General features: G+C 42.8%; 1 protein-coding gene across 1 annotated transcript in view; it reads right to left on the bottom strand.

Moving 5' to 3' along the window:
- Positions 1-26,653, bottom strand: part of Crybg3 (crystallin beta-gamma domain containing 3) — a 110,432-nt gene that overhangs the window by 67,554 nt on the left and 16,225 nt on the right. The window contains exons 2-3 of the mRNA XM_059276983.1: positions 18,744-18,810; positions 2,940-3,367 (exon numbers count right to left, since the gene is read on the bottom strand). Of these exons, the coding sequence (XP_059132966.1) occupies positions 2,940-3,367; positions 18,744-18,810 (495 nt within the window). The remainder of the gene's footprint in view (positions 1-2,939; positions 3,368-18,743; positions 18,811-26,653) is intronic.

Genomic DNA, 26,653 nt, shown 5'->3' with positions numbered 1-26,653 from the left:
AGAATACTTGTTGCTCTGGCAGGAGACCCTGGTTCCATTCTCTGCACCCACGTGGCAGCTCACAACCACCCTTACTCCAGTCTCGAGGGTTCCAACACCCTCTTCTGTGCTGTGGGATGTTCTGTATGGCAAATATGTTAATAAATAAAACACTGATTGGCCAGTAGCCATACAGGAAGTATAGGCGGGACTAACAGAGAGGAGAATTAAGGGAACAGGAAGGTAAGGAGGAGAATGCCTGCAGCCACTGCCAGGACAAGGAAGATATAAGGTACCAGTAATCCACAAGCCACGTGGCAAAGTAAAGATTAATAGAAATGGGCTGAATATAAGAGTAAGAGCTAGACAATGATAGGCCTGAGCTAATGGTCAAGCAGTTTAAATAATGTAAGAGTCTGTGTGTTTATTTTATAAATGGGCTAAGGGACTGCTGGGGCTTATAAAGGTAGTGTTACTGGCAAATCCCATATCAGCATATGTAAGTTTTTCAGAAAATATAAGAACCTTTCAGAACAACATACATCCAGATATCAGGACAAAGAACAGCTTCTATCATGTTTTTTTTTTCTTTTAAAGTTATAATGTTACTTAAAATTATATTATCCTTATAAAACTATATATACTTAAAACCTATTTTCAATAGACTACATCTTTTTTTCCAAAATACGACCCAAATTCAGAAATGGGTAACTAAAGGAATATATATATATATGACGCCAATGAAACAGGAAATAATACATAGGAATCAGAGCTTTATTTACCATGTACAGTAAATGTAGGGAACTTGTAACCAGCTCTGTCTGAACTAGATCTCAAAGCATTTTATCCTGCACAATAATTACAAACTTATAACAATGTCTTGTATAGTTCTGGCGCATTGAGAGGGGAATCAGTATTATACTTTTACATTTTTAGGACTTTCTGCATAATTTCAACTACGATGACTTTAATGCCTTGGTTTAAAATTCTAACCAGATCATCTTCTGTGGCACCCTGGATGGAAAGACTACATATTTGTAACTCAAGTATGCATTCGTTATATTAAGCAACTGCCATGTTTAAAGCATGGAACAACAAAGTCGCAAGCCTGGCGTTATGTGCTATACTTAGTTGCTTCAGTGCTGAGCAGCTATCCTGCCATGATTTAAAGGGTCAGTCGGCCACCACCGTCTACTCTCTACACTGTTGTTTCACAGGTTACAGCAGAATCAATGTAGCTGAATAATGACAAAAACATATGACTTTATCTCTGGGCATGGTGGTACTCAGTCCTAGCATTTGAGGCCAGCCTGGTCTACATAGCCAAGGCTAAATTAGTCTCAAAACAAACAAAAGCTAAAAGGCTTATCTTTCACAAGCTGAATAGAGAAAAGAGAATTTCATATATGTAATTATGCATGTGATCTATAGCTTATTCTTTATCCAAAAAGTACATGACCCCCCCCCAAATTATATAAATAAAGTAAAATACTAAGAGATTACAAGTATTTACAAAAACAGGCCTACATGCCCAAGACAGTACTACATCCTATGAACTTTCCTCAGCCTCTCTATGTGGTGACAATGTACACAGAATGGATACTGTATGTGCTACAGTATGGATAAACCTGACATACCTGGTATTTCAGCTAAAGACGTATCATTTACCAAAGAAAATTCTAGCAGCCTGCAAATAACAATCAGGCTTTTAGAAAACATATTTAATAACTGGCTTTGGAAAAACATGACTAAGTTACTCTTGAAGCAATATTGATTTTCTTTCAAAGCACATTCTCTTTCATAATAGGGAAGATTTTTAACTGTTTTATGTAAAGGAAAGCAATACAACTAACAAAGTTGGTTTTTTGAAAAGAGCTACTTGACAAAATAGCTTTTCATGATGACTGGGAACCTGTGAAAAACAAAAACGATAACAGAAATTAACCAACATGAAGGCACAGGGACTGTCTCTGCTCCTCAGTAGAGCCTTTTTGTTTAATGGCATAGATGCTTAAAGCATTTCTCTCTCCATCAGAGAAGATTCTTAGTCAAGGAGGAAAGGGCTGGGCGGTGGTGGCGCACGCCTTTAATCCCAGCACTCCGGAGGCAGAGCCAGGCGGATCTTTGTGAGTTCGAGGCCAGCCTGGTCTACAGAGCAAGATCCAGGAAAGGCGCAAATCTACACAGAGAAACCCTGTCTTGAAAAACCAAAAAAAAAAAAAAAAAAAAAAAAAAAGAGGAGGAAAGGAAAAGTACTTGACATAGTCCCGACAATATGGAAAGTACTCTGTCTAGTATATTTGAGTGTAAGAAAAAACAAGTTTATACCTGTTTTTTAATCAAAGAAACAAAAAAAAACGGGGGTTGAAATGCTCCTTAAATTCAAACAAGCCTCTTTTGTTAGAGCTCTGTAAGAGGCTCATAAACCCAGTTTCATGAATGTAGTTGATTTATTGATTTATTTTTAACCCTTTTAATTGGATTCCACCAAACAGAAGGAAGAGGAGGAACAAAAGAAAGAAAAGGAAGGAAGAAAGGAACAGAAAGAGAGAGAGACAGAGACAGAGAGAGAGAGAGGACACTGAAGTAATGGGACTTCAGATCTTGACCATCAGTTACTGGGTGCACAAGCAGCGCACACTCCCGGTCCTGACACAGCAGCACTTCATAGTTGGAAACACTCATGTAAGAGAATCTTGAATTTAAGATAATTCTTCAACTAAGCCAAATTTAGCACTAATAAGGTGGTAGCACTACCCCCTAAAGGGGCACAACAAGCCTAGGGGCATGTAGAGAATGTACACTATCACATCATCTGGGATCTGGCAGGGAAGACTATTACAGAACACCTTTTCCAAGTCCTTCAGTTAATGAGGACTACCACCCAGGCTCACAAAGCTAGGTCCAAAAACTTAGGGTCTTTTCTTTCTGTTTGTTGCCCAAATAACTTTCAAACTTACTTTGGTGTATCAGTGGTTTCCTGTTCGCTGTCTTGCGTTGTATCCAAAGAAAAGGCATCAGACAGTTCTGAGGAGTTGGACTCTGGTTCGCCCACAGGAAGTACTGGAATCATCACGGGGCTGGCATTCTCCTCCTCCCTGAGGATCCCCTCCTCAGGAGGGCCACTGGGAGCCTGGGGGCCTTTCTCAGATTTATCTTGGTCATCTTTGAAAGAAGATTGCTTAACTTCCCCAAGAGACGACTTTCCTGAGATATTGAATAAGTTCCCAAGAAAGTGAAAAAAGCTTTCTTTTGGCTGTCGCTCACTCTCTCCTGTTTTGGCATCGGACGTGGAATTAGAAAGGTCATTTGGCTTCGGGGGATCGTCCAGCATTGGAAGAATGGCAGGCTGTTCGGCATGGTTCCCTCTGTCCTCACCTTGGGGAATCTGAAAACAAAATAAATTAACATCATCATAACAGACTAACTGGACAGCTAGCGCATGGCGGAGGCCAGGGACACACATGTGACCCAACCCCTCAGCTTGCTTTTCATGCTGTTTACAACCTTCTTAGATCAGAGTCTGTGCAGCTTAAATAAAGCTGCACATTAGCATCACAAAGGGAGACATTATGGCGCTCCAACACCCCAAACAGGAGTAACCAGTCCAGGTTTGGAGGAGATGGCAGCAGAGGCTGTAACTAGGTGATGCTTCTTAGAGGAAGGGAACCCCTGAAGGGAACCTAAAAGTTGGCTATGGAATGTCTGTCTGTCTGTCTGCCTCTCCCTGTGTGTATAGTGAGGCATTGGCTTTTAAGGAGTTTACTATACCTGGAAATTAATGAGGATGGAAAACTGAGAAGAATGAGAATGGATATAAGGGACAGATCACAGCAAAGCTTACAGGTACTCAAATATGCCCTTGACCACTGTAGATCTTGAGGGTATTACTTCAAACACTCCGTCATTATACATATAAACCCACCCTGACTGTATCGTTTCAGCAAGGTATTAATTCATGATGCTGTTGTAGTATGAAAAACTGTTCCCCTAGGTGGTCAAGAAAGACCATAACATGGTACACCCAATTCAGAGTAAAGGCCCACTGAGACCCTTTATGCTAAAACAGTCGTGACAGGGAATTCCATGAAAAAACGAGTGTACTGGGCATTCTTTGAAGACACTGAACATTTTAAGAGGTATTTTACCTGCTCCAAATTCAACTGTCAGTAAAGCATACAAACATTCATGTGAACTGCTCAAGCTAAGATTAAACCAGGAGAGCAAAGAATGTGCTGGCATTTCACCTTACACTCTGCCGGGATGCCAAAAGCCTCAAGCAAATGTGCCAACTCACCCTGCCTCCTAAACATGCTTGCTCACATAGTTGCATACTTGGAAATGGAATGCACACCCAAAAGTATCTGTCACTCACCATGCTCAAGAGTCCTCATAAAAAGAAACCTCAAGTGTGAGTCAGGAAAAGATCAGAAGATCAAGGTAAAACCACCCTAGGGGAACTGCAGGGTCACATGACAAATTTTGCAAGAAGCTGGTCTTCAAGACAGCAAAGCTATCATAATTGTCATTTGTTCACCTCTGTCCATGTTATAATCCAAGCCCAAAACAGCTTAAAAGGGCATTCCACTAACCACTGATTGTTATTATTCCTAGTCACTTCCCAGCTACTGACTGCGCATGCACTGTCCAGGAGTCAGGAAAAATGTCCTACATTTGTGTAGCACAAGAGCACATAATTATGCACAGGCACGGCGTAGCTACCTAAGCCCATATATGCATGCCCAAGGTGACCTATAAAAGCAGACTCTACCCACTCTCCAACTCTCTCTTCCACACTTCCCTTTTTGGTAGGCCTATCTACACGTTCCCCCTTTCCCTTCCCTAATAAAACTCTTAGAGTGGGTTCCTTTGTATCGTGTTTTCTCACACCTGGTAAATAATGCCTAACATTGGTGCTGTGACCAAGTAGGCCCTCCCAGGGCCCTGTGCCGGGATCCTGAACCGAGGTTGGTTCATCCACAACTGCCCACCTTCCATCTCCCCGGCCGCAGAAGGGCTCGGCACAATATCGGCTTAACCAGTCAGCATAAACAGGTCCCTTAACCAGTCAGCATAAGCAGGTCCCTTAACCAGTCAGCATAAGCAGGTCCCTTAACCAGTCAATGTAAACAGGTCCCTGCACCCTTAGGAGCAACCATTGATCATCTGGTGTCCTTCTGGTGACCTTGGAACTGGGGGTACCCCCGCCCATGGTCTTTATCAGCTACAGTTGGCCCCCATCGCTGACTATCACCCTCAGCCACTCCCCACAACTGTGGTCTGAGGTCTCCTTTTCATTCTTTTCTTGTCTCTCGGACCTCATCCTCGGGCTGCTGCCCTGGCCTCGCTCTCTGCTTGACAGGACACTGAGCGACTTGTGCCATTAATCAATCCTCGCTTGATCTTTGGGACACCTGAGATACTGCAGCCACTGGATCTCATTTATTTTTTTTATTATTATTTTTTTCTCTCTTCCACAGTCATGGAAAACAAGGCTTCCAATCCCCAAATCCCCACATCTCCTCAGGGATGCCTTTTGGAAACTCTCAAACCTCTCAGCTTAATGTCTTATTTAAAGACTTCTAAGCTTATCCGCCTCTGCACTAAAAAATGGCCTAAATATCCCTTAGATAACAATAAAAAATGGCCACCTAATGGCTCGTTGGACCCCAATATTTTACAGGAATTATCTAACTTCGGTCAGCAAAGGGGCAAATGGGAAGAATTACCTTACATCTAGGCGCTTTTCTATCTTAGCGCCAAACCCTCTCTCCTTGCTCCCTACTCACCTGCCCACATGATCCTAGCTATGCACCCCAACCAGAGGAACCTCTTACTACTGCTTCAGATCCTGCTAATGAATCCCTGCCTTTCCCACCTCCCACTCCTCCTCCTCCTCCTCCAGCAACTGCTCCTTCGGCTCCTCCAGCCCCTTCCTCCTCTCCAGTACTGTCCTATCTCCATCAGCTCTTTCACCCTAATAGTCAGGTCCTGTCTCAGTTTGTCAAAGCCCACCTACAGCCTACCTCTGAGGACTTACAGTTCTTAAAAAACTATTACTGCCTCCTGTAAATTTTGTCAAAAGTCAGATCCCAATTCCAAATATCGGAGCCAACCTTTTCCCACCCACCAGGCTGGAGGTTCCCTTCCAGGGACTGACTGGCAGCTCGATTTTACCCATATGCCCACTGTCAGATGAACTAAATATCTTCTAGTGCTCGTGGATTGCTTCTCGAGCTGGGTGGAGGCATTTCCGGTTTCTAATAAATGGGCTCAGAGAGTCGCTGACCTCCTTCTCCGGGAGATCATCCCCGATTTGGGATCACTGCTTCTCTCCAGTCTGATAATGGCCCAGAGTTCACCTCCCAGATTTCCCAAACCCTATCTAAAGCTCTTAACGTCCCTTGGCATTTCCATATCCCTCACCATCCTCAGTCCTCAGGGAAGGTGGAATGGACCAACTGCTCTTTAGAAAACATTCTTACTAAGGTGTCACTGGAACTTCACCTTGACTGGGTAAAATTATTGCCTCTGGCTCTTCTCAGGCTCCGGGCTCTTCCCAAGCAAGCCCTCTCCATTGCACGGTTCAAACTCACATACAGGAGTCCAGTTCTAACCCCCAGCCTCCTATCCAAACCTTCGCCCCTCCCTGAGCACCTGCTCACCTCCTTGCTCTATCATTTCCGTTCCCTCCTATGGAATTTTGCCGACCATTCCCTACCCCAGCCATGTGACAACCCCTGCCCACCCCCATCAACATTGGGGATCAGGTCCTTCTTTCCCCCTAAATGGCAGGGACCCTTCAAGGTAATTCTTGTAACCTCCATAGCTGCTAAGCTTGAGGGCTTCCCCCACTGGATTCATCAGTCTCACCTGAAGCCTTTTACCCCCACCCCCACCCCAGGGCAATTACTCCTCACACACAGTGACACAAACAGAGCCCTTCTCTCTTAAGTTCCAGAGGACACCAGAATCAACTGCCTTGTCTCCAGTTCCAGAAGAATGAGGTTTCATCCCACAACTGTGCTCAATCCCACCAGACTGGAAACCTCATATGTCTTTTCTTCCTGACTCCCCCTCCGCATTCTCCTGTCCCTACTGATCACATTCTGCTTCATCATTTTCTCTTCCCTGTCTCTAATAACATATTCAAATTTCTAATTAACTACTCAGCTAACTGTTACAGGACCAGTGCCAGCCATAGAGCCATAGGCACAAGGACCAACGAATATACCCAGGCGATAAGAAACAGTAACACTCCAGAGATATTCACACCCCCTGACTCCAAAGGGTCTGGACTCTCAAAAAAAAAAAAAAAAACAAAAAAAACAGACTTTAATATAACAATTTATTACTGTTAAATGCCCCTCAACAATCAATCACCTGTGTCTCCTGGATGCTGAAATGATACCTCGATAATGAAAGTAAACAGGTTTCTCTCAGGTGAAGATAAAAAGCCTAATTGGTAATAATAAAAATAAAGCATGTTCCAGATTTCTCTCTCTCTTGCCATATGACTCTATAACTTTTAACACTAACCAATAAAATTCTGATAGCAGAGTACTAAACACTATAGCATCATGGCTACCAGCTCAGGATTTTAAATTCCCTCTGGCTGCTTCTTAATATGTTTAAAATTTGTCTCCTTCATAAACTTAAAAATCCTTCTGAGCTCCAGAGTCATCATGAACCCACCTGGACAGGTCAGATCCACTTCAGAGAAGTATCATTCTTTTTTGTTTGTTTGTTTTTCGAGACAGGGTTTCTCTGTGTAGCTTTGCGCCTTTCCTGGAACTCACTCTGTAGACCAGGCTGGCCTCGAACTCAAAGATCCACTTGCCTCTGCCTCCCAAGTGCTGGGATTAAAGGCATGCACCACCATAAGTATCATTCAAACTTTCCTGGTTCCAAGACCCCTCCTCCTTCATCCTGGGACTGCCCCCTTCATCTCCCCTCCCCCCCCCAATTTTTTTTTTTCCCTAAACTTCTCTTCTGCCTCACCAGCACCTTGTCAGATCCAAGCTGTCAGATCCAAGCAACAAAGATGATTCCACAGGGCTAAACACAGCTGCGAAGACAATCAGCTACCTCAGAACACCTGGCTACCTCAAGAAAAGCCCCCTCCCTATGCCCAAAAATCAACTGACACCCACTGAGTCAGCTAGAAACAGTTCCGGGAGACACAGTACCCCTATTCCCATTCACCTGTCACCATAACCCCCTACATTTTATAACAGAAAGTGTGGAGTGTTATCATTCTTAGTCACTTCCCAAGTACGTGATGGCACACGAGCTGTCCAGCGGTCAGGCAAAATGCTTAGTCACTCCAGGGCCTTACGTCCTATGTAACCCATGTGCCTTGTGGTCATGTAATCTGCGAGCAGTGTGAACATGTAATCTATGCGCATGCGTGGCAATAGCTACACACACACACACACACACACACACACACACACACACACATATAGGCATGCACGAGGTGACCTATAAAAGCAGGCTCCACCTGCTCCCCAACTCTCTCTTCCACACCTCCCGTTTCGGTAGGCCTATTTACATAATCCCCCTTCCCCTGCCCTAATAAAACTCTAATAGTGGGTTCCGTTGCACCTCGAGTTTTCTCTCGTGACCGGTAAATAACACCGACAAATAACACTTATCAAATATACTATGAGGCATTGAAACTCATGTTAAAAATATGATGAGCAAAATGATTTCAAGTCAGTATTTTAAGCTGGCCACCTTAGAAGTGAGGTTGGTTTTGTTTTGTTGCTGAGTTGTCCGTCCCCCCCCCCCCCCCCCGTAACAGCATTTTTCTATTATTATATCAAGTTAGGACTAGATATAACTTGTAAGCCTCTACTGTTGGAATATACCAGCCTTTCAGAGTCTCTGCAAGGCTCACCTTCCATGGGTTTCATCTGCGAGTTAACCCCACATTTCTACCTCCCATATTCACCCTGTTCCATCCTACAGCCCCTCATTAGGTTAGTGGAGCCCTGGCCTCAACTGCCTCATAATTTGGCAAAAGACATGCTAGTTCGCTCACATATATCAAAGACAGTTTTGTCCTTTGACTACGTCATTTAATTTGTTCTAATTTCTGATCAGGCTATTTCTCCATGGGTCACAATGAGCCAGCACTGAGCGTCTGATCCACGCTTTGCTGTGACTAGCTTGAATGACTGCTCTCCACTCATGGCCACTTGAAGAAGGTGGACTATGGACAAGTGAATATTATTAAAATGCTTGCGATTCACAAAGGAATCAATGCTTGCTTCTCTTCATTTTCTATTTTCAGCTTCTGGAATTTCGGCAATGTCTTTAAATGTCTCAGTTGCTTGACTTTCCCCTCATAATCTTCTGAGAATTTTTTTTCTCAGTAATTAGAAGATTCTCAACAAGAAGGGAGTTTCTAAATCTGGAAACAAATGTGAACAAGCAAGAACATTTAACTGAGACACCTACAATAAAATCTGCATTTCTATAGTTAAAATTTCAAGCCTGATCTAAAGCAGCTGTTCTCTGCCATGGGCCTGGAAAACAATGAAGCTCGGCCAACCACAGGCTCTCATTAGGTGGGGCCCACTTCCTTCTGCCAATAGGCCTGTTCACCATTGTCCTGAGGAGACAGGAGCAAAAAAAAAGCACTCAGATTCAAGCAAACAATAACAAACATTTATTCCAGTTATGCACAAAGATACAGTTATCCCACACATAAAATATAATTGCAAAGAGGAAAGCATGTGCTTTTAGAATTCTTTTCCTTTTTTTCTTTTTAACATAGTAGGCTGTGATGCTGTGTGATCTTTATTTAAGTTCATCCATCTACATACAGTCTGCTCCATGTTAGTACTGGTGAAGACTCACTTAGCTAGGGTCTTCTCGGAGTGGACAACTAAACAAGATGCTGACCACTGGGGGTGGGGGAGACGTCTAGAAAAGGGAGGCCCACAATGGAGGGCCTAATTAACTTGAGGAGGGACAGAGATGCACTGTCTAAAGAAAACATTTCAGCTTGCCAGATCCAAGGTATGAGATGTGAAATGTGAACGATGTGCACACTATGAGTGTGGTAGAAGGCTAAAGGGCAGAAGGGAAAGAGACCAATGACAGAGCTAAGGTTGGGTAAAAGAATAAAAGTTGTGACAAGATTAGACGTCAGGGAAATCTGTGGAGAGCAAAGCCAGACTGAGTTGTTCCCTCCAGGATATTGGTCTCCAGACAAAGGACAAAGTAACTCCAAAAGCAGAGGGAGTAAGGAATGCCAAGACCACAGGCAGACTATAACCAGATGAGGACCATCTCCTGACAGATCTCCTGGGAACTGTTCATTTACTCTTCCTTCTGTCTAGACCATCTTCCCTTGGGTGTCTATAATTCACCCCTCAACTCTGTCATACTCTTCTATAGGTCTACATCATCTACATTAATTAGCTAAGTCCTGTACGTACGCTACACCTACCTAATTCTTTTCTCTCTCTTTATCCTTCTGTTCACTAGTAAACACACACACACACACACACACACACACACACACACACACACACACAATTTACTTCCTTTACAAAAGAAAACCCACAAACGTAGAAAGTTCTATTTCACTCATGGGACCATTTCTAGGTACATCGAAACATGTCTAAGAGGTGCACAGATTTTTGTTGGAATATAGAGGGTGAGCAGACTATGAAAATCATTCAGTATCAAACTATCCAGTTGTAATTGCTCAGAAGTTTGTGAGCCCATTTCAAACTCAAGGTGCTAGGCAGTGAGTAAGCCGCAACGAAACAGGAAAAGTCACAACACGGAAGGTTTGAGGTCTTAAACCAGGAAGAATGACAAATGGTCTCTTAGGTTCCAAGAGAGAATTGGCTTTTCAGAAATTCCTGTTGTTTGGGGCAGCTCTGCACTTGTGGAAAAGGAAAGGCTAGAAGGTCCAAGAAGAAAAGTAAAAAGTGATGTGACAAAGTGGGCAATTCCTAATAGTTCCAATAAAGGGAACGCGTTAGCCTTAGAAGTAGGAACACTCCTGTTCCAAGTAAAGGACAGTGCTAGAGCCGGAACAACCCTGTGTGGAGAGTTCTGTAAGTGCAAGTGGTTCTGATACCAGGAACAAGATAGGGGAGATAAGGATCAAAACAAGGGGCTCCCCAAACGAAGACCACTTGGAAAAATACTTCCGGAGAATGCGACCCTAACTCAGCAACAGATGAGCAATAGAGCAGTTAGCTCAAGGTAAACTTTAAAGTATTTATTTATTAAAAAATAAAAAACAGGACACTACGTTTGGATCTGGCCAAGAATATATACTCAAATTTCTGTCATTGTGGAAGCCGCAGTCTAGTGATACAAGAAATTAATAAATCTAATCAGCACTGCCATCTTATTGAACAGCCTTAGCAGGTGGGAGGGCTACATCAACATACTGACTAGGATTTTGAGGATGTCAGGACTGTCGCCAAATATAGATACTGAGCAGGAAAGAGAAAGGGCAGATGACTCTTCCTTCCTACCAGACCTTGCTTGGTCCTCCTATCCACACAGCTACCGCCTTTTCTGCCCACAACAAGGACAGCCCTTCAGAACACTAGCCAGTTCCTCTGCACCCTCAACTCCAGGGATCTACACTCACTCCTGCTCCACCTCTGGGCCGTATTTTTTTTACTGTCACCATCCTGATTCTGACTCTTCATCTCAGGCAAACACAAGTGTCCACTCATACCTTTGCATCTTTGCAGCTCCCACCCCACTGATAGAGCTGGGCCCATCATACCAATTCTCCAGCCTCGGAACAGCCTCCTCCCGTCAATTCTTACTCTCTCTCAGTTCTCACATTTTCATCCTCTCTACTCAGCTGTTAGGGACAGCCAGTACCTTCAGATCCTTTTTTGATCCTTGGTTACTTTTCACTGATCTCGAGTGATCCCTGACCACGGGAAATGCAGTTTATTTTTCCACACTGCCAAAAAAACCTTGGTTTAAAATTAGGCAGGGCTTCACCAGGAAGTCTTTCCAACCCTTTTCACAGTCCTTAGACTAAGCATCCGGTATCCAGGTATCCATTCACACTTAGTAGAAGACCTGCATTCTATCTGAAGGTCATTCCCTGATAGTCTGCACTTAGCCTCTCCTCTACCTGCATGGTGGCCTCTGGCCTACTTCTTTCTCTAGCTCTGCACGCAAGGAGGAAAGAGAGACTACCCCTCCCCCCACATGGATCCCTCCACTGGGCACCAGTTCACCATCCCTGGTATCTTGTTGGGGAGCCCAGTCACTCAATTCAGTAAGTCTCTACCCAGCAGAAGTCTGTGTCCAGACACAATGAGATTCTCTTCTCTCCTTAGCCCAGCATCCTTAAGGCGGCATTACTAACTCTGACATCCTCTCCTTTCCCTATTACAATCCCTGCCTGTGTCCCTGCAAGCTGACCTGTTCTCCAGGCATGCTCTGACCATGCTTCCTCAAAGACACTGTCCCGTGTGCTAACTCAGTGGACTTGTTTCCCTCTGAGTCGAGATGATATACATCTGAAGGAAGAGCCAGAGACTCTGACTCTGGCTTCTGTCACATCATTCAGCAGTTCCCCTTCCTCTTTGACTACTCTCCTCACATCCTTCCAGGTCACCTCCTGTAGCCATCTCTCATATATAGCATTTTCCTCCGAGTCCGGCCTGGAAGCGTAGTACTTTGACACACTCCCTGTGAGATCGCATTTTCCATTAACTCAATCAATCAGATGACCCTCAGATTTGCATCCTTGGCTCAAATTCCTGAGATATGATATCGGACTGTCTACCAGGCACCTCTTTCCATCTCTTGGAGGCTTCATTGAAACCTTAAAGGCAACACTTCTGGAAGTGAACCTGACCATTTTGTACCTTCGCTGTTCCATTTTCTCTGAGCTACAGAATCTTCCCACAGTGTACCGTCTGGGAGAAAAAGTACATCAGAGAATTGTGTGTAGAATCCCAAGCTCAGCAATACACATTAGGCTACAGGCATGAAGGTGCACTTTGCCACAGACAATGAAATGAGAAAACAGAAAAAAAAAAAATGAAATATGGAGAAAGCCATTTCTTCCTATTATGGTGTAGAGATTGCTCCAGTTTGAAAAGAGCCTAATGCTCTACAATTAATGTTCGACACCTGTAGGGCAAAGGTACTCACACATATCAGGAGTGTATACATACTTCAGACTCAGTGTTCATTTTAATAAGATGCTTTGTAACAATGTAGCAACCTCTTAGATCTACAACAGGTTGGGCCTGTTGGTAGTCAAACCAGCTACCTGACAACATACGCAGGAACTCAAGAGATCCCAAGGTCCCAGACCTGCAATGCCTTTGTCCACCAGGAGAGCAGGGTGACGACAAATGTGCCTTCTCCATCTAGGCACCTTCACAAAAGCAGTGAGGAAGCAAGGGCCCTGACTACAAGTTGAATTCATTCTATCACACCTTCCTGCAGGCATTCAATCTAAGAGCCAAGCAGAATTAATGTTTCTAACAGCCAATTTCTATACCGTTTAACCAAAGTACATCACCAGCCTTCTTAGAGATACGTTTACATTTAAGCCACACTTTTTATGGCAAGAAAGCAAGATTTTTTCCAAGTATCTCTTGTGACCAGCACGGCACAGTGTTTTAGACACCGTCTCGGTCTGCTCTAAAACACATCTATGAAATAAGCAATGAGCACCCTACAACAGATCAATAAGCCACGGTTCAGAGTGGCGGAGAACATCTTCCCAGTCACAAAACCACATTACGGGAGATGTAGGACTTGAGCCCAGATGTTTGGTTCCAAAGACTATGCTCTTTCCGTCGTCACACATGTCATTTAAAAACTTCTCCAGTTGGCAGAGAAGAAACGTGGCCTGTAAGACTCCAGGGGACTCCACCATGAACAGGGAGTTCTGCTTTAATTTGTTTACAGAGGGTGTTTTGGGGATGATTACAGTTGAGGCAAAAAAAAGTGTTCCCACGCTTGAAAAAGATGTTTCACAATGTTTATATTAAATTAATATGATATTGCTATTATCTAAATGGCTAGGAATGGAAAAGTTAGCAAACTTTTATTAAGGCAAAAGTGTCATACAAAATTAGTTCAGTAACTGAGTCTCTTACTAGGAAAACATGTAATACACTTAAATTTGATTGCCACTTCACCCATGCAGGAAAGATGGGCCACATACACGAGAAATCTTATAATATGCACAAACTAATATATTCATTGTATAGGCCACCAAGATGACTCAGCAGGTAAAGGAATTTGCCACCAAATCTGATGGCCCGAGTTCCATCTCTAGAGCCCACATGGCGGAAAGATGGAATCAACTCCTGGAAGTTATCCTCTAATTACCACACTTGCACTACGGCACATGTATGCCAACACACACACACACTTCTGCCACTTATATGCTGTGTAGATCTTCCTGTATTTCTAACATCGTTAGCGACTTTTAATTCTTGCATTCAAGTCCCAGTCAGATAATTCTCCCCACTTCCCAGCCCACACTCCAAATAAAACCACACAAAAAAAGTATAGAACATGCCTGAAGATACTGAGATTTTCAGGCAGATGGAATCTGAGATTTCAAAGGGACATGCCCAGAAAAAGGTGAGGAATGTTAATGATCCAGTCTGGGGCTTCCAGGGTAAAAGAAATCAGGCAAAGATCTGAGAGTTAAAAGGTGAAGCCAAGGACGGCAAGTCGTCATGTTGGATGACTAACACCGCAGAAGGTGAGGCGCCTTCAGCTTCCCTGTGAAACATCTACATGAGACATTGTTTAGCCCAGAGAGAATCAGGGACAGAAATGAGAAGGAACGAGCCAGAGCTGGAAGCTAAAGCCCAGTGTCATAAAGCAAAGAGAGGCCAAAAAGCTTTGTGAAAAAGAAAACAAGACTTGGAAGATGAAGTGTTTCAGTTGGCTAAGCAGACCGAGGACGGAGATCAAAACGCTCCTGAGTATGGGTAGGAATGAGGTCATTAAGTGACCTGAAATGTACTGGTTTTACAGAATGGCCCTCATTCATTAAGGAGTCAGAAACACCCTTGCCATGTCAAAAACACAGCATTGAGCTTCCCGAGTCCGGTGCCTGAGTGCACTAAAGGAAACACAGGAGTTGGACTAGAAAACATAAAAACTGAAAGTGTTTAAGGCAGACTTCCATGTGAGTTTTTTTTGAGTAAAATATAGGAGCCGAGTGAAGTGACACACTGGGGAGAGGTAATCAGATTCTCAGACTCCTGCTGTCACTTATACATACACACACAAGGGAGAGCTGAGGCACATGGAAAGATAAGGCTAGAAGCAGACAAGATAGGATACAGAGGATGCAGGAAGGGGGACCACCAACATCACTGGCACAGGGCATGGGCTGCAGACCTTCATGAGCTCATCTTTGAAAGGGAGGAAGGGAAAGATAGCCTCTGAAATTGATAAGGGGCACAACACGTTTTCTATCTCTTCTAAATAAAACTGTATGCAAGTGCAGTGACATGTTAAGGCTACAATGGCATGATGAGGACTAGATAGCTGATAAATTTTTCTAGCTAAAATAAAAAATCCAAGTAATATAACAGAAATACATACTCTAGCAGACAAATAGATGCAAGCATTAGAAATAGCTAGCAATGTTAGAAAAACCAAAGGCTCTATAGTACATATAAATGACTTTTTTTTGGTTTTTCGAGACAGGATTTCTCTGTGTAGCTTTGCGCCTTTCCTGGAACTCACTTTGTAGACCAGGCTAGCCTCGAACTCATGGATCGGATTAAGGACTTAATGATGTCCAAATAGAATATAAAACTATAGCTATAACTATTCAAAAGTAAAAATAAATTTTCATACTCAAACATCATAGGCAACATCACTGACATCTTAACTTGATATCTCAACGTCAAATATAAAATGATATATATGACTATGTCAACTAATCATAAATCTGTTATGTTTCAGACTGCATAGGAAAATTACTGTACATTTCCCCCTTACTATAGAAGGCATACAATTAGGGTTAACAGGATGAACACAGTGTGGACATTTCAGAAAACTGGTCATTAGAAATGAAACAAGAGGGGCGGTGGTGGCGCACGCCTTTAATCCCAGAACTCGGGAGGCAGAGCCAGGCGGATCTCTGTGAGTTCGAGGCCAGCCTGGTCTACAAATCGAGTTCCAGGACAGCCAAGACAAACCCTGTCTCGAAAAACACCAGAAAAAAAAAGGAAGAAAGAAAAGAAATGGAACAAACGAAAACTCTCCAATTTTAACTGCTCAAAATAACAATATAACAAATGCTATTGCTAACTTTTTTCAACTGTTTTTATCCTCAAGTCATGTGACTGATGTTGATATTACCAATGCATGTGGGGAGAGGAGGAAGCCCTGAGTGTGTGAAGGCCTGAGTAAATCTGTGCTGTTGACATGGGCATGGCTATATCAAGGAACCTACAGCTTCAAACCCCTGGGAACGGCAAACCTTTCCCCCTGGGGTGAGGCTCAGAGCGATGGCAAAGCCTTCCTCTGGGGTCTGAGTAGGAATGTTGATAGTGTGTGAAGAAAATGTCCACCATAGCGGTTTCCCTCACCTCCAGACATTCACGGCCTGAAGACTGCTCCCCTGCAGAGACCACTCCTCCTGAGGTTAGCTAAAGTTGCCTCTTTGGTCCAGCTTTTCACTCACACCCTGCCTCTTTGTTCATCTGTGTGTGATAACCCCATGTCCTTGATCATCTGTATATAACAACATTCCTCTCTATTCAACTGTACACAATAAACCCACTCATCTCTGAGGTGCTGCGATTTCTCCACCCGAGAGCCCAGTCCACCTACTTCCAGCTTTTCCATGTGTCCCTGTGTGTATTTTCCCCTTCATTCCCTCATTGCCCCGAGTCTGGTCCCTTCCTGGAGCCATGCTGAAACTCAGCAAATGCACATACTTGCTTTAATCCTAGGTAGCAGCTATCCCTAAAAGATAGGTCCATGGGAAGAGGCTGAAGAAACTGTACCAGTGGCTTCCATCAGGTTGAAGACGAGAGCGAGAACAAGAAGAATAAACAGTTATATGGACCGAAATGTTCCAGAAAAGAGAGTGCCCTGTGTCATTTTGATCATGGATGAATTGGATGCTCCTGTAAGCAAGCAACCCTGAATAATCTCATGATTACGAGTAGTAATTGTGCAGCTGCCCAGACCTCAGAATGAAATCCTGAGCATCAAACTCAAACACTAGGAGTGGAAAGAAGACCGCGAGAGCCAATCTCTGGAGATGGAAGACTAGACGAATGGAAATGAAAGGCTGACTTTATCCCAGTCTGCTGAATGAAAGTGTAGGCAGTGGGCAGATGCAGGCAGATGCAGGCAGATGCAGGCAGATGCAAGCAGATGCAGGCAGATGCAGGCAGATGCAGGCAGGGTAGGGAAATACGCAGAGAGCAAAAGAATAGGAAACCAAGAAAGCAGAAAGGGCTGGTGAAGATCCACAGTGTAGAAGCAATGAGGAGCTGAGAGATGGAGGGACAGGAATTGGTAGTCAAAGAATCCTGGGAGTGTGAGATCTCAGAAGTAGCTATGAAACACAAGGGCAAAATTTCAGACACAGCCTGAGAAGTGAGAATCTTGTGTAGGTTAACTCTCAGCGACAGAAGAAGAGAGAGAAAGCTGCAGAGCGAGCCTGTGCCACAGTAAATCCGCAGGTTGGCTGAGCGTTGTCTGTAGAAGAGAAACAGGAGGCAGAAGTTAGAAAGCCCGAGTGTGGAGCCAGGCATGGTAAAGCATACTGCAATCCCAACACTCAGAAGCCCAAGTGGAGACCACAGTGGGTACAGACATAGTCTGTGTAACACAGTGACATCCTGCCTGGAAAAAAAAAGAAAAAAGAAACCAGAAAGCAAGATTTAGTAGCCAAACTCAAGCTAGCAAAGAAAAGGGGACCCTGACCTATTTCTCTCAATAAAGCAGGAGAAAGCAGGAAGAACGCACACCTTAACTTTCTTAGGTGTAGTACACGTACATTGTCTATCATTTTCAGCATGTCAAAAAGTACACGCAACAGTAATAGAAAATTTAGATAACTCTCTATGCTTCTACTGACCAGGTTAATTTAACCTAAAATACCCAGTGGATCCAACTGACTGTCACAAATCACAAATAAAGAAAGTAACTAGTAACCAAAGCCACACCTGTGGTTGACAAAACTGGCCAAATAACCCAACAATTCATTTTCTTAGGAAAACTGAAAAGGTCAATAATTTTCAAGGACCTTAGGCACTCACCGGCAACTGTACAGATAGGTACGTAGCTTATACACTGCTGGTGCTTGTCCTGTAGCGCCCAGCAAGCTCATACGTGAGCTAACCAAACAAAGATCTCTCACACTGTAGCACTGACACAGTATTGATTTGTACCTCCCCAAAGCGCTGTGAGGTGTCTATACCATTCCATATGCAACTTAATCTTTAAAGCCTCCGTTGGAAAAGAGGCCAGGAAATTCATATGCTCTGATTTCGACATTTAGAAACTAAGGCACAAACATCTAAATGCCTCAACTGAAGCTCATAATGCAGCCAGTCCAACCTTCTCAAAGCTCGCCCACACCCCACCTCATGGACCAAGTACAGGGCTAGGCTGGATACCCTAACGATGTAAAATAGACATGCTCTTCTGTACACATAAAACAAAACCCTAAAAGGAAGAATGTGCAGAAGTGTAAACTCTTCTTGGTGGGACACCATAACATTTGCAAACAATAATTTACACCATACCTTTATTGCTTCTGATGAAAGCGCATTTCCCTTTTTCTGATGTGTGCTCACGGGCTCATTTTCAACACTGAAAAATAAAAACCACAGTGGTCTGAAATTAAAGGAAAATTATTCAACACGTACAGTTTCTCTAAAACAAGAATTGAAAGGTCATTCATCTGCAATGATCGGGGAGTCCTGGGAATAGGCTGATTGGAATCTAAACTGGAAAAGCGCATTCAATCCTGCTCATCCAGCCTTCCAAAACGTCTGTGAATTCATTACGCTACCTGTAGTCTTATATTGATGATCACATCACAGTAACGGCAGCGCCACACAAAGCGCTGGTACACTAACTAATCTAACTTTGGAAAGTGCCAGCACTCAGTGTTTGTTTCTATCAAGGTCCTCCACAGCCTGATATTATTTTAATGCCTGTGCTAGGTGATATTTCTATTCAGCATATCATTATATAAACATATAGTTTTCCCCAGTGAATTCTGTGACTGTTTATAAATAGATGCAGATTTATCTGACCCCAAATTGTCCGAGACAGCACCTAAGTAATTAAAATTTTAGGGAAGTCACTTTTAATTGTCTTGTGTGGAGCATTCACAGGTGCTCCAAAAAATGACACTCAAAACTCAACTGCATCCATTGCTACCAGGCAGATAGACATCTTAAATCTAAATGTATCCACGTCTATACATTATTATGTTTTCAAATTTTTCTAATCCTTTGACAAATTGAATACTTCCAAAAAAGACCCTTAAGACTGTCTCCCATGTACCAAGGATTGTGCTTGGCTCTTAGTGTATCAAGACAAGCAAGTTGGGGTCTTCACAAAACTCAATCTATTTGGGGAGACTGGTGCAGAGTCTCTCTCTAACAATGCGGTCTGTTAAATGTTAGAGCTGTTGAATGAACAAAGCCGTCTGGAGGAGAGAACAAACAATAGCCTGTGCACACTCCACACAGTACCGCCTGGGGAGGTCTGAAGGCAGGGAGTCCAAAAATACAGTATTTTGGGGCACCCATGTTTTGTTTGTTTTTAGTTCAACACTAGAGCAAACAACTTGGAACAGACAGAGGTAATCCCGTAGCAGATGAGAATGAGAACAGAGGTTAAAGGATGCCACTCCATGAAGAACTGGCTCAACCCATTTCAGAACGTGATCTTCCTTTGTCCTGACTTCAGTGTGAAGACTTTAGAGACAGGGACAAGCCCACCCACAATGACCAGGACCCATGCTCACATTTGGTGCAGCAATGAAAAGAGGAAGCATCATAAACTCAAATCAGATAAAGACCAATCCCAGAGCAGATGAGAAGGGAAGAACTAACTTATGCTCCATAGACTTTTCTACCCACAAACCCCAGTGCTATTCTGGAGACTATCCAAAGAATGAACAGTGATAGTCAAAAGACAAGAGTATGACAAAGCCCATCAACACCTGGGAGATACACCAGAGTACAATTTCCTAAGATCGAGATTTTATGCAGAAATATAAGAACACAGAGATACAGCTATGCCCCTAAATATTTAAAATGTTTTTTTAAAAAAGTAAGTAAAAAAAGATAAATATGTCAGCTGTGGGTTCAACACATGGAAAATTCTATGGGAAGAAAAACAGAGAGTAACACTGACACCTCCCACTCATGCTCATGTAAGCAACCCCAAATAAACTCAACACTTCCCCCAAGGAGACATTAAAGGAGAAGAAGTTAGAAAGGGAGAGGGATCAGTAGAAGTAGGAGAGGAAATAAGAGAGGGTGATGGGAAGGTGAATATAATCAAAGTCCATTAGTTACATGCATGAAGTTGTCAAAGATGAGGATGAATACAGAACTGCAACATATATACATATATTTCATAGAATAAGAATACATCCGTGATTACAGCTATAAAGGAGAGTAGTTTCTTTTTTTTTAAAGTTTTTACTAACCTTACCTGTTGTTGCAAAGATATTTTATATAATGGATAATGGTCTATTTAAGCTCAAGCCAAAGAAAATAAACTGTCAAAATTCATGCAGAAAGTGGCATACTGTAAGGATCAGCTCAGCTCAGGATACTGACGGTGCTAACCCTATAAATGAACCATGGAACTCTATCTTCAATGGGCGACCTAGGAACTAAACATATAGCAACTGATTAATTTAATACCCCATTTCTTAAATTTCCTAAGCTTCATTTCGAATAGGCAGCTCTAACCTCCATAGGCTATACATGTGGCCAAGGTTAGCTACATACGCAGTCCGACACAAAACTGAAAACGTATTTAAAATGTTGTGGGTTTTTTTTTTTTTTACACATTTTAAATTTTGTCATTCAAATGTGCAGCTTTGAAGCATGAACTCTGTAATGACAAAGTCATGTTACAATATCAAACGGTCAGACACACCTGAGTTTCGAGAGTCCTTCCTATAAGATATATTTCCCTGGTAAGGCTGTAAATACCAGTAAAAGTTAGACTAGTGCATACAAAAGCTCTGCTGAGAATGCAGCTTCCGTCAAACCGTGGTGGTTTGAAAGACAATGGCCCCCAAAGGGGGTGACACTATTAGGAGGTGTGGCCTTTTTTGGAGGAAGTGTGTCACTGTGTGTGTGTGTGGGGGGGTGCTTTGAAGTCTTTTTCTCAGGGACACTTGGCTATTTCTCCACCACCACGTCTGCCTGCCTTCCTGCTGCCATGCTCTCCAACGTGATGATGATGGACTGAACCTCTGAACTGTAAGCCAGCTACCCCAATTACATGTTTTCCTTTATGGGAGTTGCCATGGTCATGGTGTCTCTTCACAGCAATAGTAACCCTAACCAAGACAGAAGTTGGGGACTAGGGTATTGCTGTGACAGGCCTGACCATGTTTTTGTTTGGAGGAATTTGGGGCTTTAGATTTAGAAAGCAGTGGAATACCTGAAGTGTGTTTAATGGGCCGTACTAGTAGGAACATGCAAGAGAGTGGTGCTAAGAGTTACCTGAACTATGAGAGGCTCACTCCAGAGGTTTCAGAGGAGAATGTTAGGATGTTGCCTAGAGATTGTTCCTGTGATATTTTTGGGGAAGAATGTGGCTGTTCTTTGCCCTTGTTTGAAAAGTTTGCCTGAGGCTAAACTGAAGAGTTTGGGATTAATACCCTTGGCAGAGGAAATCTCAAAACAGCCTAGTATAGACTCTGTTGGGTGGTACTAGTGTTAACTCTAGTGAAGATACAGGACGAAAAGGAACAAGCTGAGCAAGGACAAATATTTGAGGAGAAAAAAAAGGAGCATCAGAAAGCAGAACAGAGGTAAATTCTTTGTTCAAGGAGATAAACAGATTAAGAAATGGAATATAGGGAGTGGTGACCTAAAGGCAAGATCCCACCCCGCTGTTTCCAACTTGTGAAAAGAAACTAAGGAAAAGTTTAGAGCCGTTATGCTGGCACAAACCTTTAATCCTAGCACTCACTGGGAAGGTAGAGGCTGGTGATCTCCTGGTTTGAGGCCAGCCTGGTCTAAAGAGCAAGTTCAAGGACAGCCAAACTTAGGCAGTGAAGGAAAACAGAAAGCTGGTGAAGATGTAACTAAACAGGGGGCCATGTTCCAGCCCCAGTAAGCAGCAGAACTTGGCAGCTTAGGCCATGTGGTTCTGGCTTTAGAGTGAAGGATAGAAGAAAGGGATCATGCAATTTGCCCCTGAGATTAAGGAAAGTCACTGAGGCCAGGCATGTGTCAGAGGTGTCCCTAAATGGAGGCTATTGCATGAAGCTGTGAAGTTGAAGCCTGGATTGCCTTGGAGAAGCCAAGATGTTAGAGATGCCATAGTTGTGGGTTACCTACCAAGGACAGCTGCTAACAGTGAATGAAACCAGCCCAAGAGAAAGAAGTGTGTTGTAGTCAACAAATCTGAATAGAATTGGAGATGTGGAGAGCATTTTGACATCAGACATGGTGATGCGGTGATGCAGTATTTGGAGTTTGCCCAGCTAGTTTTTGGTCTTGCTTTGGTCCAGTATTTCCTTCCTATGCTCCTTTCTTCATGTTTTGGAATAGTAATGTATATCCTGTGACATTATGTGTTAGAAGTATGTGATCTGCTTTTTTATTTTCATTTTTACGGGTGATTACAGTTAAGAGATTATCATACATCTCAGAAGAGACTCTGAATTTTGGACTTTGAAGTAAGTTTGAGACTGTTACGGACTATGGGGACTTTTGAAATTGGATTGAATGCATTTTTGCATTATGATATGGCTATAAGCCTTTGGGGGTCAGAGAGTGGAATGTGGCCGTTTAAAAGAAAATGGCCCCCAAGGAGAGTGTCACTATTAGGAGGTGTGGCCTTGTTGGAGTAGGTATGCTCTTATTGGAGGAAGTGTGTCACTGTGGGGGTGGGCTTTGATGTCTTTTTCTCAAGCTTCACTCAGTGCAACAGTCAGTCAACTTCCTGTGGCCTGTAAGATGTAGGACACTTGACTATTTCTCTACCACCATGCCTACCTGTCTGCCACCATGCTCTCTGACATGATGAAAATAGACTGAACCTCTGAACTATGTGAGCTTCCACAATTAAAATGTTTATCCTTCATAAAAAGTTAACAGTAGTCATGGTGTCTCTTCAAAGCAATAGTAACCCTAATTAATACAAGTCTCATGCAACTGAAGTAGAAAGTCTATAAGGAACTGTCATTACCTCCAAGTGCATACACACCCCCACACACATCCATACCACACCCACACCCACACACCCCACATATACACAAAACTAAACACACACTAACAGGGACTATGGAGGTCCTACACACACACACACACACACACACACACACACACACACACACCCCACATATACACAAAACTAAACACATACTAACAGGGACTATGGAGGTCCTACACACACACACACACACACACACACACACACACACACCACATATACACAAAACTAAACACATACTAACAGGGACTATGGAGGTCCTACACACACACACACACACTAACAGGGACTATGGAGGTCCTACACACACACACACACACACACACACACACACACACACACACTAATAGGGACTATGGAGGTCCTACACACACACACACACACACACACACACACACACACTTGAAAAACAGTTTGCAGTAGAACGTATGGTACTAACAACTAAAGTTCAACTAAATCATCATTGGAAGCATTTTCAAGTCTCTAAAACTTATTTCCTATGTTTAATTCCTATGATTCTCATCGCTAATGCAAAACTTTAATATGTGTTGAGTATTAGCCTAGTGCCACAAACACCACATTGTCAAACTGTGTTTAGGCTGGAGAGGATGATGCTAGGCTGGGAGCACACTGCCCTCTTCACTGCAGAGGCAAGAGGACCAGATGTGAGAGCCACTGTCTGACTAAAGACATCCACACTTCTTTTCCAAATAATTATAGTCCTGTTTTAATTGATCTCTTGTATCTATAGGATTCCTCTGCTTCAATTAATTCTTTACAAGAAGATCAAAGTGATTGTTAATGTGATCATGACATTCTTCTGTTAAAAACAAAACAAGACAAAAAAACAAATCTTTATACACCTGTCACGAAGAATCATTTGTCACTGCTAGAACACGCCAAATTCTCAGGCCAACAAACTGCTTTCTTCTGTTTGCAGTACTTCCGCCTGAACCAACATTTAATCTTCCACAGTTCAGCTTGGCCTGTGTTTTCTTTCCTCTCACCGCACCCGGAAAGACCTGCTTTTCATTGTAACAGCTGTCTGCCCATTTGCTCAACTCAGACACGAACTTTTAAGCTCAGTAATGTGTCATTTCTGTCCATCACACAGCCCAGTATGGTGCGTAGTACTATGAAAGCACACAAACATGTGTTCAATGTTAAGAACTTGTAACAGGCCATCAATCTGTGTGTGCATATCCCACCAGAAACCAGGTTCCACTGAGAACACTGTAGTGACAAACGTGAGGCTTTTCTTAATGAGGGAGTGTACACGATGGTACAGCAGCCATGCCCGATCCGTGTCCTCTTGCTGTAAGTACAATAAAGGGAAGTCAGGTTAGGGCAAAGATGATTCAGCGGGAACCAAATCTTTTTCAGTGTTTATTTTTATTTTAAGTTTTGTTTTTGTTCATGATTAATCATGGATGTTGTTATGCAATCCTGTGAAATTAAATCTCAGGAAGCAAAAAGTAGTTGCTTCCTGAAAAAAGATTAATTAAATATTTTTTCATACCATGTTTTTGGGCAGTAATTAAAACATGTTTCCCAAATTGTACACACTGAATTGTTATGGACCAAGGGCAGCACAACAAACAAACAAACAAATAAACCACAACTATTTACACTTCATATAATCTCTTAATAAATTACAGAGAATTTAGGCCAAAAATATTAATTGCAAAAAGTCATTGTAAGTCAGCCTTTAATTTTCATTTCAAATGTGAGCTGTGTTGCTTACCCTATCCGTCTACATCAACAGGCATAGGAACACTCTTATTTATCTGGGATACAGGCATCACAAAAGAATAACCAGCGCCAGAAACCCACAGATTAAGCAGCATAACCTAAAGTGATCAAAATCTGATTTGCTGGATTTCAAGCACAAGAAAGTTCCCTCTTAGAAAAGAGACCCAAACTCAGCATGGTGGCACACGCCTTTAATCCCAGCACTAGGGAGGCAGAGTTGTGGAACTCATCTCTGTGAGTTTGAGGCCAGCCTGGTCTACAGCCTGAGTTCCAGGACAGCCAGGGCTACAGTGAGTCCGTGTCTCAAAAATACCAAAAAAAAGGGAGGAGGGAGGTGAGGAAGAGAGAGAGAGAGAGAGAGAGGGAGAGGGAGAGGGAGAGGGAGAGGGAGGGAGAGAGAGAGAGAGAGAGAGAGAGAGAGAGAGAGAGAGAGAGAGAGAGAGAGAGAGAGAGAAACACATCCAGCTACAGGGCACATTCCAGAAAATAACTAGAAACAAACAGGGTCTCACTGCTTTAATTTCAGAAACAACTTTGACAATATTCTTCCTCGCCTAGAAAGATCAATTTCCTGCCATTAAGACCTCACTCCTCTTGAGTACCTGTCTTGCTACAAAGGCAAGATTAAAACTATCCACACTCAGCATTCTTTTAGAAAGGGGCCAAAATGTTTGAAGGTTTTAATAAAGCTTCAGTCCTAAATATTTGCTACTTTTTTCTCCCCAGAAATTTTGTCCATCTTTACCCAAAAAAAAGGAGGGAGGGAGGAAGAGAGAGGGAACGCAATGGTTAAGACACTCAAGATGTTGATACTGGCATGTCGTGTCATAAAAAGAAAAGGAGCTGAGGAGACTGAAAAGAATGGTACTTTCAGATTCAAAAACAAAGAGAAAGAGACACATGTTCAAACCCATATAATGCCAGACTTCATGTAAGACAATAGTCCATTCCTATGGTTTGCTCACAATGTAAAGTCCTTTGGGACTAAGAATATTTCAATAGTAATATTTTTAGAAAGCATTCAATTAGCTCATGGTAGGGAGAAAAAGGCAAGAACCACTATTATAAACAGACACAAATAATACTTGGCATCTCTAAGTAGCCTTGTCTTACTTAACCAAAAGAGTACAAATTCGAAGGTCAATGTAACACACGAGCTCGTCATTTCTAAACAACCTTATACAGAGCATATCGGAAGGCCAGGACTCCAACATGGGCCCTTTAAGCATTTACTTGCTTTGTGCTAGACATAAAACAAACTTCTGGAAAATGAAAAACAAAAGGTACTCTAACATTCTAAACTTCAAATAATTTCCATGAGGTTCTGGCCCACGGTCTAAAATAACTTACTTTCTTGTTTTAACTTAAGTTCTAATAAGATAATGGAATCCTTGACAGATAAGAAACATAAAGCTGAGCTCAATAACTAACCAACCCAGCAGATAGAGAGCAACCCACTTGCATGTTCTAGGCGCCCTCC

This window comes from Peromyscus eremicus, chromosome 12, assembly GCF_949786415.1.
Source record: "Peromyscus eremicus chromosome 12, PerEre_H2_v1, whole genome shotgun sequence".
NCBI classification, from domain to species: Eukaryota; Metazoa; Chordata; class Mammalia; order Rodentia; family Cricetidae; genus Peromyscus; species Peromyscus eremicus.
Note: the sequence above shows the minus strand (reverse complement) of the source record. Positions and strands in the feature narration are given on the sequence as shown.